This window comes from Syzygium oleosum, unplaced genomic scaffold (assembly GCF_021117445.2).
Source record: "Syzygium oleosum isolate NSW1041296 unplaced genomic scaffold, Sole_v2.1 Sole_v2.03, whole genome shotgun sequence".
In the NCBI taxonomy this organism is placed as follows: domain Eukaryota; kingdom Viridiplantae; phylum Streptophyta; class Magnoliopsida; order Myrtales; family Myrtaceae; genus Syzygium; species Syzygium oleosum.
The window spans coordinates 20,551,279-20,562,655 of NW_026607487.1; the positions used below are offsets into that span (position 1 = coordinate 20,551,279).

The window sequence follows — 11,377 nt, forward strand, 5'->3', positions numbered from 1 at the left end:
TTGTGTTCAGAGTAGATGAGTCTACATCTCGGAGTTCTTCCGTCATATGTCTGAGTTAGAGCTTGAAGTTCATAATAGTCGAACTTCAAACGGGTATTGCTTATGCAGTCATATATTACTAAGGCGGATTGTTATACACTAGGTGAATCATCTGGGCCACGACACAATGTTGGTCCTTCACTATGCATGCATTTCCTTTCTAGGTTGTCACCTTCAAAGAAGTCTTTGCAAGTATCGGATTGGCAAAAATAAGATTAAGTGTATGGGAAACAAATGAGCTGGGTCAAGCCATGGCATCGTGCGCCTGCTGCTTCATCCTAGTCTAATATTTGTGCTCTCGTGATGGGCGATCACGGGAACTCCAAATTTGAATTTTGACCAATCAATTTTGGAGATCGAAAGCCTTTGTCTGTCGAATGCTGTCAAATTGACGGCAATGGTTGCCATTGTCAAACTTTGCTCCTCACTGGCACCCGTTTGTCAGAGTCGAGGAACTTGCGTCCACGTTCGCATTGGAGTTCGTCCGGTTGTATAATTTCTCTACAGCGGGGTTAGAGAATAGAGATGACTGTCCTGTTTTCACGAAGGGTAAATTATGCGTACGGGTTTCTCACCGTTCAAAGCTTTACGAGTTTTTCCACTTCCCTAGAGCCTTTAGGGGTTTGAAACGTAGGTGGACTCGTTTTGCGAGGGAACAAGCCCAGCTAAAGAAAGTGGATCTTTTTATTTTACGAAAATTGAACTATTTAAAAAACATTATCTTAGAAATTATTGGTTATATAGCTTAAAATGATAAGTTAACAAATTTTTTTTTTCATTATCTATAATAATTTATGTTTAAATTTTTTCGTGGATAATAAAAATATTTTTTGTTCATGCATTTTTGTAAGCGATGCAAACTATCTTTTTTAGAAAAATGTTTTGCCAAATGCGGATTTTTCACTAAACAAATGGAAGACTTTTCTTTTTTCCTTTTTGAAATCGAACCGTACTGCTATGGTGAACAACTGTCTGGTGAGGATGACAATACCGTTGGCGCAATCTTATTGACAATCAGTTAAACACCGAATGCCCATGATAATGTGCAAATTATCAGCTCGTAATCCTTTAGACGAAATCAATGGCAAAGATGGAAAGCAGAACCTAGAAAGTTACAGTTTAGTGTCCGATTAGTCTATCTGTAGGCTACGTGTCTCTCAAGAGTGGGTCAACATTAATATCAGGATGGCGCATGTCCAAAAAAAGAAACAAATGAGAAAATAGTCCTGGTCATAAATCAACTTGTTTTACCAAGTCATTTTTGAATTCCCGTCAGAATATTCCTTTGATGCCACAAACTAATCCAACTGCAACTATGACTAAAAATCTACTAGAGATGGATGCTGTGGTCTAAACATTTGGTAGGAAAACTCGACAAGGTGTCACTTTTAACAATCGGGTCATTTCCCTCTAAATCGGCTCTTTTGAGCGCGTAACTAATCTACACTAGGCATGACCGTTCTACTATGTCACAAATACTGGATAATTACCACGTATTGTGTTTCTACCGTAGTCCCAAAAGATTGTTCGATCTCAAGGATTGAGCATAAAAGCTTAATTTCTCACATGATTTGGAAGAACACTGGTTACGAAAATCTTAAGGCCGCCTATTGGTTTTTATCTTATAAGGAAAAAGTTACTCATCGCACATGAGGTTAAATGCTCGTATGTTCACGCTTTTGAAGATGTAATGTGTCTTCATCGTGTTAAAGAAGAGTCGTACATCAAATGCTAAGAAAAAGCAAAGATTCCCGTGAGCCGTCATCCAGGACCAAGGCGGTGCAGTCAGGGCATGACTCGTGCACGTCATGTTCCTCGGAGGACAACAGCGGCCCTCGTACGAAGGCAATAGCCAAAGCAAAGAAGCAAGAATGTCTCGCGTGCTGCGTCGAAACTTCGTTCTCATTAACCTGCTCTTGTCGATGATTTTGTGGTTCATGCTACGACTTTCATGCTCACTCAATTAGGTTTGATACGCAACGTGGTACAACGACTGGGATGACGGTGTCTCGGTAAAGGTAGTATTTGGCTCGTTAAATGCAGATCAGATCCTACCTATTGTGAAACACATCATTGGCAATGGTGGTAATTCTAATTCTTTGTGGCACAACAGTCGGCATCCGCATGTTGTCTTAGCTGAACAAATACCCCGTAGTAGGGTGTTTGTGTGGCTCTAATCTGCCCGCAAATGCTGAAGTTTCTGCTGTGATTTGCATGCTTTGAACGGTTCTACCCTCATGCCGGATCAGAGGATACAGTAGCTATCCAAGCAGCTCTCTCTGCGGTACCATTCAACCTAGTGTTTCCCATGAAGATAGAGTCATCTGTACTAGAACCAGCAATGGACTGCTTAGTTCAGGTACTGCTGGAGATATTGCGATGAAAAGAAGTAGTTAAGTGGAGGCATCAATCCTTGTGGTTCTTCCCAATATTCGCAGAGTTAGCTTCATAAAGTGAATGGATTATGGCTGTGCATGATAAGCTTCCTACGTTTTCTTTCTCACCAGTGGTAAGCTTCGCACTTTGGAAAGAATAGGGAGGTGGATGACCGCCGACCGGTAGTATTCAAAGAACAACTCGTCCTCTCTGTCAATGCACACTGGAGTTGTCAATAAGCACGTTTGGAAACCTTCGCCCTCAGAACTTGCTTTAACCGGGTCACCTCAGCAGTCCAATCACCAGGCTGTCTTGTAATCAAACACAAACTCATGACCTCGTTTCATAAGACGAGCGTGCACTCATTCACATTATTCTGCACAATCAATCATTATGCTACTATTGTTAAGAGAGCAAGTTATTACTTGAATGATACCATAAAATATAGACTATTTTATAAGTTAGATGGAGTATGCACGAGCACAAGGCTTCCCGTAACTCATAGACCGTAAGATTAGTGATGTGATGCATGGCTCATCTGCAGAACTTTAGCACGCAAGAGAACCAACTCACGATGCTTAGAGAGAGAGAGAGAGAGAGAGAGAGAGATTTTCACGAGAAGGTTCGCCGGCCATTAGCGAGCATTCACGTTGGACCTAATTAGAGATGTCACAATATGTAAGGTCGTGGTTTCATGATTAGAGACTTGAAGAGAGTTCTATGTAAACTTGAAATCGAAAGTAAACCTAAACAAGGAATGGATTTAGTCATAAACCTTTTATTGGACCAATTTAGTCCTAAACATTTTCACATTAGTACCAATTCAGTCCATCCGGCCAATTTAGATAGAAAATCACTGATGTGGACACCAGCCATCCTATATGCATGGCTGGTGGACAGCCGGCTTCGACGTTGATATTTTTAATAATATCTTAATGATTTTTTTGAATTTAGTAATAATTTTTATAAATTTTTTCCCCTTTTCTTTTCCGTTTTCTCCTTTCTTTCTTTTTTTCCTTCTCTTCTCTTTCCTTTCCATGTGGCTAGTACTTGGCCATGGCCTGGCCACAGGTGAGGACTTGACCCTTGCAGCCACACTCGCCGGCTTTGCCGGTTGCTGGCCATGGCCGAGTACCGGCCATAAGCCAAAGGGAAGAAAGGAAAAAAAGGAAAAAAAAAGAAAAAAAAGGGAAATTTTATTAAAAATATCCACGTCAATGGCAGTCATCTACCGACTATGCCACGTAGGACGGCCGGAGCCCATGTCAGCAATTTTCGATCTAAATTGGTTAGATGGATTTAAGGGATACCAATGTAAAAAGGTTTAAGACTAAATTGGTCCAAATGAAAAGTTTAGGACTGAATATGTACCAATGCAATAGGTTTATGACTTTTTTTTTTTGGTACTTTTCCCGATATTAGGAAATTAGCCATTTTTGAGAAATAGAAAGTTAGGTTAATCAATTGAAAAAAGGGGTTGTTTTCTTTCTTATACCCGAAAGACAGATCAATTAAATTAATCATTAAATAGATGTGGAGAGAGAGAGTCAAAGAAGAACGTGGGAACTACACAACTGCAGGGATCGAGATTGCCAACCCATCACGCGCCTAGGCGGTGGTCAACCCTCTCCATCCCGTTGCTTATGTCTCAAAACAAAAAATAAACAAAAGCAATTAAACGACTTGGCAGGGAATATCCTAGTCTCCGTCTGTGATCTAGAGCTAGTTCGTTTTCTAATCGAGTAATTATGATGGTGTTTAGATTTCAAAACAAGACATGTGCATCATCGGGCTAGGCTAAGCACGTCCACACTTGTCACCTTCGCTCTAGTATAAACGGGGCATTCTCACATACTCTTTTGTCTTCCAACTCTAAAGCTTGCAATGATGTGCTGCTGCATATGCTGAGTGTCTGGCTTCTTCCTCAACATCAAAAGGAGCAAGTGTTTTCGTAATACTCACAAACTGGGGAAAAGGGAATTATGGGAGGATCGTCAGGATCTTCGCCGTGCGCTTCGTGCAAGCTGTTGAGACGCCGCTGCTCCAAGGATTGCATCTTCGCTCCGTATTTCCCACCCCACGACCCTCATAAGTTTGCCATTGTTCATAAGGTCTTTGGTGCCAGTAATATCAGCAAAATGTTGCAGGTCTCTCTCTCTCTTTCTCTCTCTCACTCTGTGTGGATGTGCAGCAATCAGTAAGCACACCCACCTTCTGAGTGTGTGTGATCCGAAGTAGTTACCTATTTCTAGGTCGATTGATCCGTGTTCAGTAAGTGCAGCTGTACTTTTGGCCTTCAGGTACAGCCATGAACTAGCGCTTGTGGTGCACTAATTTTTTTCCAGATGTATTGACACAACAATGATGGACTATAGAATCTGTGACGTTCAGGGATAAAAATGCGTCGATATATATGGTTAATAAGATCAATCAAGATGGCTTCGGTCGCTTTCATAGGGCAGTTTCAGATCCTTCAGAGCAATTCAATATCTGAGGCTATTAGTGTCTTACTTTTGCAGGAACTTCCGGTGAATCAGAGAGGAGACGCGGTGAGTAGTTTAGTGTACGAGGCGAATGCAAGGGTGAGAGACCCGGTATATGGGTGCGCAGGCACGATATCTTACTTGCAGAATCAACTATCCCAATTGCAGCTTCAGCTTGCAGCGGCCCAAGCAGAAGTCCTTACGATGCAAATGCACCAAAAACCCCATCTTGCAGAACAAGAGAGTGAGATGTCTTTTCTCATGGCTGGGGACGACTTCAACAGTATCTCGCACTACATTGCCGTTGCTTCTAATTTATCTGCCACTGTAATGGAGGATCCTCTTACGAGATAGTCCTTTTCGACTTAACTTCTCTTGTGGTTATTAGAATGACAAGTTCCACTTGTTTTACAGTCATAACTTTCCTCTTAAAGTCTTCTCGCGAAGGATACATATTATTTAAAATCCCAATCCGAAAGTCTAAACTAGTATTACGTGAACTTGTACTCTCTAAAAGGGTATAAGTGTATGCGCATACGTACATGATTATGTACAGAAGGCCCCTTATGTGGGACTTGATAATACGCAACTGCAGAGAAGGGATGTCCAGCGGTCCAAGTCCGAGGCCCAGGTGTGTGTGTGTGTGTGTGTGTGTTCATGTGTTTTGCGCTCCCTCTGGCAAATGAAAGGGCCAAGTTTCGTCTCTAAGTCGATGAATCCATTGGAGGTACGATTGCGCAATTAGAGACTGATAAACACCTTACACAATTCTCTTACCAATCCGTACCGTGTCATCGAGCGAAGATGGAAGATGAAGTGGTCTTTCAAGTCCTCCTCTGGGTAGTTATCTTACACTGTCAAGAAGTAAGTTCAGACAGAAATAGTTTACGTCTTGATAGTCTTTTTATAACGTGAGGCAGCAGTTAGACAAAAATGGAACTAGAATCCAGACAATGTTAAACTCAGCAAATTGCAGCATCATGTATAGAGCGAGGTATAAATTAAGATGCTGCCAATCAAGAATAAGCTTCTTATTGGACATCTATGGGACCTGTAATTAAAACTCCCATACCGATACAGTTACTGTCGAGTTATAAATTCATACGATCTCATGGTGAAGGCTACAAATCAAAGCTATGGCTGTTAAAATGGAAAACAGGGCTATTGCCCTTCCTGCTTAAATCCCGTGACCTGATTTCTTTTGCAACACTGGATTGAAGAGTTTGCGGACCGCACACAATTACACCAACATCCACACAACCCCAGGAATCCGAAACCAATCCAAAAATTTCTGCATACAAAGTTTCAAAGTGTCACCACCAGTATCAACATAAGATCATAAATCACTAAATCAGTAAGCAATGACTAGCAAAATCTGAACTAGCATTATCCTGTATGATGATTAGGAATTAGACGACATTAGGTTCAATCTAAAATTTCTATGACAAGCAGGAAGGCCATTGCGGTGGCCCGATATACATTGGTATCTGAAATAAGAAAACCCAAGTCATTTACTTTATTAGACATGAAGACATGAAAAGTGCCACCAACAACTCGTGAACTCGATCTTTTTTTAAGTATTGTTTGTTTTGTTCTCCCCCCATCTATATATTCGTAAATATGTACCCCCACCAAATGGCAAGATGAACTCAAAAGTGCCCATTAAGCTCTCTACCAATATCTAGGAAATGATTTTATAGCTCTAGTAGCATTTATGGACTTATCATCATCAAAACAATAAGATGAAACTAAGATTGTCAAGAGGAGAATTTTTACCTTTGAAGTCTGGTCTGTGACCATAGAACACATTAGTATTTTCACGAAGCTTGTTTCGTGCTGTTTCTTGATCCACCATATAGCCAATCCTTTCACTCTCTTCCCCGTCTTCCTCCCCAGCTGGAGTCACATTTTCAGAGCGATGCCAGAAGTAGATAACACCACCCCCAAAGATTATGACACTAACAACCATGCACCCCAGAAACAAAATCCCTCTATACCACCATTTAGAGATGCTATATGGGTTTAAGTAGCACACGTCTAACAAACCCAAGGTTATCAGGAAGCCAAGAATGGAAACGATAACATAAGCTCCAGACCATATTTTACTTCCTGTACCAACCAAAACTGACATGCTTCCTCCTCTTGATCTTGTATTCAAGGATGCAGCCTTCTCAATTTTACCCTCTTCCTGCAGTGAGCAATGGCCAAAGCCTCAAACTACAGACTCACAGAAGAAAAAATGCAAGTAGTAGAAAAGAAACAGCAGCTTAACCTACCAATGAAGGTTCTGATTCTCGAGTGACATACACTTGGATGTCGACATTAACTTTATCCGAGGAAGACGGACAAATAGAATCCATGTCGATGGTCGAAAGAAGAGAAATCTCGTTCGATCTTTTTACTGCCCAGATGATCAAAATGTCTCTTGGAAGACAAGGTTTATCATCTCTAATGCGATGAAGAACATCACTCAAAATTGCCAAGAATGGGGATATCCCACTGCCTCCTGCTACCAGAATAAGCTTTTTATACCTGGGGGAACAATAAGGCAGACTTAGTCCTCCCCTAAAACATCTGACGAGAGGATTCTTACTTGTAAGTGACTTACACCAAGCCTATCAAACAAATTACAAGCTAAGATTTGAAGACAAATTGTTCCATGATAGCAATGTAAAGGAGATTGAGTTGAATGCTCTATATTGAATGCCATGGAATGTGTTTGAATTGCACTGACTAGACTAATTGTAACAAATAACTAGTGTCGCTATTGTACATGTCAAAGTAATCGAAAGGGACTCACATCAAGTGGTATGGAGATTCATGCCCGTAAGGTCCCTCCACGGAAGCCACAATGCTAGCATTGGGTTCATACAACTGCGTTTGAGAAACCAGTAGGTCAGATACACTTTCTCTGAGCTTTCCCGTCCATTCACCAACGGACTTTATCAGAACTGAAAGATGATGGCTGCCATCAAGAGGACTCGATGAAACACTAAAGGGATGCCATTGGAGCCGAGATATTTCTTGCACTTGCAGGAAGATGAAACCAAGAGCATTGTAGTGCAGATCTGCAATATCACATGGAGAATTACTTACAGTAAAGAGAAGTGCTCTACCCAGTTAAAGAATCGCAGGAGAAGTATCATACTCTTGGGTTTGGATATGACCAAGCTCACTGATCCACATGGAAAGGATGTTGCAGAAATTACATCAACATTCCTTCGAGACTGGCAGAATCTTAGAAACCGGTCAAGCAGGAACAGGAAAATTCCTCCTGCTGCTTTGCTGACATACGTGTCACCAACGTGCAGAGCGAAGAAGATTACGAACAGTATGTAGAGTTGATGAGTGTAGAAGAAGAGCTCAAAAAATCTCTTTCTTACTGGAGGAAGCGTGGTCACCCACATTGTAAATCCAAAACAATAGCAGATTATGCCTGCGAAGTTTGCACCGCCATCGCTTTTCCACTCTATTATCTGTAGACATACGTATAGATACGATTACGTCATGCGGCAAGAGCTTTCTCCAGGTTCCACCCACTTTGGGTAAGTGATATAGTCACATTACAATGGCATATCAACTTGTGAGTCATTTGCTTAATGCCATTCAGATTGAAATGTTCCGTAAATGGCAAGCATAACCACATCTCTGCTGCCGCAGCAGCACATGTACGAGCGAAATAATCTATTCATCCAAGTGCAAGCTAAGATAGAGTAGGAACTTACACTTACTAATACGATGCCTCGAATAAACCAAACGATAAAGTAGCAGAGTCCATGCATAGTGAGCAGGAACATGGTGAGATTCCCCAACCATACATGATATCTGGTAGCATGCTCGAAAGGGATGCCAATCAGGCGAAGAAGAATTGATCCCCTGGCAACTGGGAGAAATAAAAATGCCAAGCACGTCAAGGCAGTCAAACCGAAGATGTATGCTGACATTTGCAACATCTGAACCCTGAAGGAAGACAGTAACTGAAGTTACTACAGTAGTCAGCTGTTGATGGTAGACATGAACAGAGCACAAACGTTATCTTATAGGCTCACAATATTGCAATGCCTCAAATTCGGATAGCAAAGGAAGCAAAAGCACACACGCGTACCTCTTTTCCAAAGAGGTCAGATCGCCATAACTAGGCAAAATTTCGAAGTTCACCACGGTGTACCAATAAACGGCCCAGAGCACAAACGCGACGAACGTGGCTATGCCAATGAACTCGGCGGCCGTCACAACCCCGAACACGCCGTCCACCAACACCGGGAATGTCCCAAGACGGAGGCCAGGACTCTTCTTTCTACATTTCGAACAGTTGATATTAGACTCCGACAGACCACTGGAGCAATCTATCCACAGCAAAAGAAGAAGCACATACTCAGCGGGAACGTCGTCTTGTCCTCCAGAAAGGAGAAGGTAAGGCACGGCAAGAACAGCTATCAACAGTATAGGCGCACTGTACAGCAGCAAAACGCTCCCTGAACCACAGGGACACAGTCACCGGCGAGCACTAGAAAGTGGATACTCGCCACAGAAACGGAAGTGGGGGAAGCGAACCTTGGGTCCCGAAGAGAGTGCCGCTGGTGGCGTCCTCCCAGTCGGAGTAGAAGTCGGTGCCGAACTCGGTGGGGATGACGAAGAACATGGCGACCCAGGCGAGGAAGAGGGCCCACATGGCGAGCTTGAGGGCCCCCCTGGCGAGGGACTTGGCGAGCGTGGCGGGTCTGTTGGGGTGGCCGCTGGGGAGAAGAAGGGGCTCGGACCCACCATCGTGGACGGCCATGGCGGAAGGGAAGGGAAGGGAGGGAGACGGCAGGAGGGAAGGGGTGGAGGAGGAGCAGGGGAGGCATGGCGGGCGGAGATTAAAAGCCCGGGGGCGGCTGCTGCTTCCGAAGCTCGAGTCTTTTCCCCCCTGCCCCCTACCCGAAGTTCAAAACAGGCCACAACTAACTAAACGACTCTCCGCTCATCTAATCTTCCTCTCATTGCCGACGCACGCTAGACGGTTGAGGAGGAGGTCCTTCTCTGCAAGTGCAAGTGCAAGTGCAGTCCTCCCCGGCAACAGAAAAACAGAGGAATTGAAAAGTGGTTGGTTTCGGGAGTCACACGGGCCGTCACCGTCTCGATCTCTGACGGTCCATTGCGATGCGAGGGGCTAAAAGGCCCGGTTATAGCTTTTAGGCCCGCGTGTTGATATTCAACCAGGCGAATGGTCTCTGCCCGAGATGATCTGCTTCTACCACCATTATTAACTCGTGTCTCGCCGTTGGTATTTTATTTAATAATGGTCTCTCTCCGTCCCGCTCAGCGAAGCAAACCAGACATTCTGGTGAATAGTCAAAGTAATTTCTCCACGACAGAACCCCAACTCACGTGTCTCTTTATGGTCGTCCCGGCCGGACATTTAGCTGGCAACAATAACAACACGCGTTCAATCCCTGAGAAGGCCAAAATCGACCCATCTTCATCCAAAATCGTGGATATTCTTGTTTGGAAAAATGACGCGAATAATCCATGAATTTTAATTTAATATGTAATATTATTTTAGAATTTTTAATTTGTTCAATATAGTCCCTGAACTTTAACTCAATGTGTAATATGATCCTTGAACTTTTAATTTGTTCGATGTTATCCCTGAACTTTTGGTACATGTTCAATTTGATCCCTGAACTTAGTACATTGAACATTTTCATATAGTTCAGGGATTAAATTGAATAAATTAAAAGTTTAAGAACCACATTGAACATTAAGTTAAAGTTTAGCGATTATATTGAACAAATTAAAAGTTCAGGGATCAAATTACACATTAGGCCAAAATTCAAGTATTATTTCTGTCATTATCCTTTGTTGTTTTCGCGATGGCTCGTCATTTGGCCCTACACCATTCGAATGACAGAATTTGGGACGTGGGATGGTCGAGGAGCCCAAGCAATGGCGACCACCGTGTCGTGGTTGCCCTCACGGCCCCACGGTCGCAGACTCTTGAATTTGGATCTAAGAGCGGCGCGGCTCCCACTTGTTGCGGTCGCCCTACTCAAGCAGCCATTGGAAGGTGGTCTTGGGTCCACGATTATGTAGCACGGACATGTTCAAGAGGTCGACTTGTCAATGTCTGACACGCGACATGTGTCCACGCGACACATGTCCGACACGCGGTTAACAGGTGTTGAAAATTCGACACACGGTCAACACGCCAGACACGTTGCCGACACGCGAGTCCGGAATGACAACCGATTTCGACACACACGGGGTCAATTTTAGGGATGAGCAAAATGGATCGCCCAAACCGGGATCGAACCAACCTATTTGGTTCGGTTCTCGGGGATATCGATCCGGTTCCCGGTTCCTAAAAGTGGAACCGGTTTCCAGGCGGTCTGGTTCCCGGTTCTAGGGTGGGAACCGGACCAAACCGATAAATATATATTTTTCTTTTGTATATATTTATTTACTTACTTTTTAAAATTTTTGAAAAAAAAAAAGAA

The 11,377-nt window shown here is 43.1% G+C and overlaps 2 protein-coding genes across 2 annotated transcripts; one reads left to right on the forward strand and one right to left on the reverse strand.

Annotated features, from left to right (window-relative positions):
• The first annotated feature begins 4,087 nt into the window (after positions 1-4,087).
• On the forward strand, positions 4,088-5,318 carry LOC115683915 (LOB domain-containing protein 12-like). The gene is made up of 2 exons (XM_030608566.2): positions 4,088-4,562; positions 4,935-5,318. Exons 1-2 carry the CDS (start codon positions 4,398-4,400, stop codon positions 5,250-5,252), a joined length of 483 nt encoding a protein of 160 aa, XP_030464426.1. The 5' UTR covers positions 4,088-4,397; the 3' UTR covers positions 5,253-5,318.
• A 577-nt stretch (positions 5,319-5,895) lies between these two features.
• On the reverse strand, positions 5,896-9,911 carry LOC115683913 (ferric reduction oxidase 7, chloroplastic-like). Its single transcript, XM_030608565.2, has 9 exons — positions 9,453-9,911; positions 9,274-9,373; positions 9,004-9,195; positions 8,624-8,858; positions 8,047-8,374; positions 7,699-7,966; positions 7,175-7,430; positions 6,675-7,086; positions 5,896-6,189 (listed from the first exon to the last, which is right to left on the reverse strand). The coding sequence occupies exons 1-9, from the start codon at positions 9,676-9,678 to the stop codon at positions 6,020-6,022; spliced, it is 2,187 nt and encodes a 728-aa protein (XP_030464425.1). The 5' UTR covers positions 9,679-9,911; the 3' UTR covers positions 5,896-6,019.
• Between the last annotated feature and the right edge of the window lie 1,466 nt (positions 9,912-11,377).

Coding starts and splice junctions, on each gene's coding strand:
- LOC115683913 (XM_030608565.2), bottom strand. CDS start 9,678: ATGGCCGTCCACGATGGTGGGTCCGAGCCCCTTCTTCTCCCCAGCGGC. Junction 9,196..9,273: donor CAAGACGACGTTCCCGCTGA/GTATGTGCTTCT, acceptor TTCGAAATGTAG/AAAGAAGAGTCCTGGCCTCC. Junction 7,431..7,698: donor GAATCTCCATACCACTTGAT/GTGAGTCCCTTT, acceptor TTGTTCCCCCAG/GTATAAAAAGCTTATTCTGG.
- LOC115683915 (XM_030608566.2), top strand. CDS start 4,398: ATGGGAGGATCGTCAGGATCTTCGCCGTGCGCTTCGTGCAAGCTGTTG. Junction 4,563..4,934: donor ATATCAGCAAAATGTTGCAG/GTCTCTCTCTCT, acceptor TTACTTTTGCAG/GAACTTCCGGTGAATCAGAG.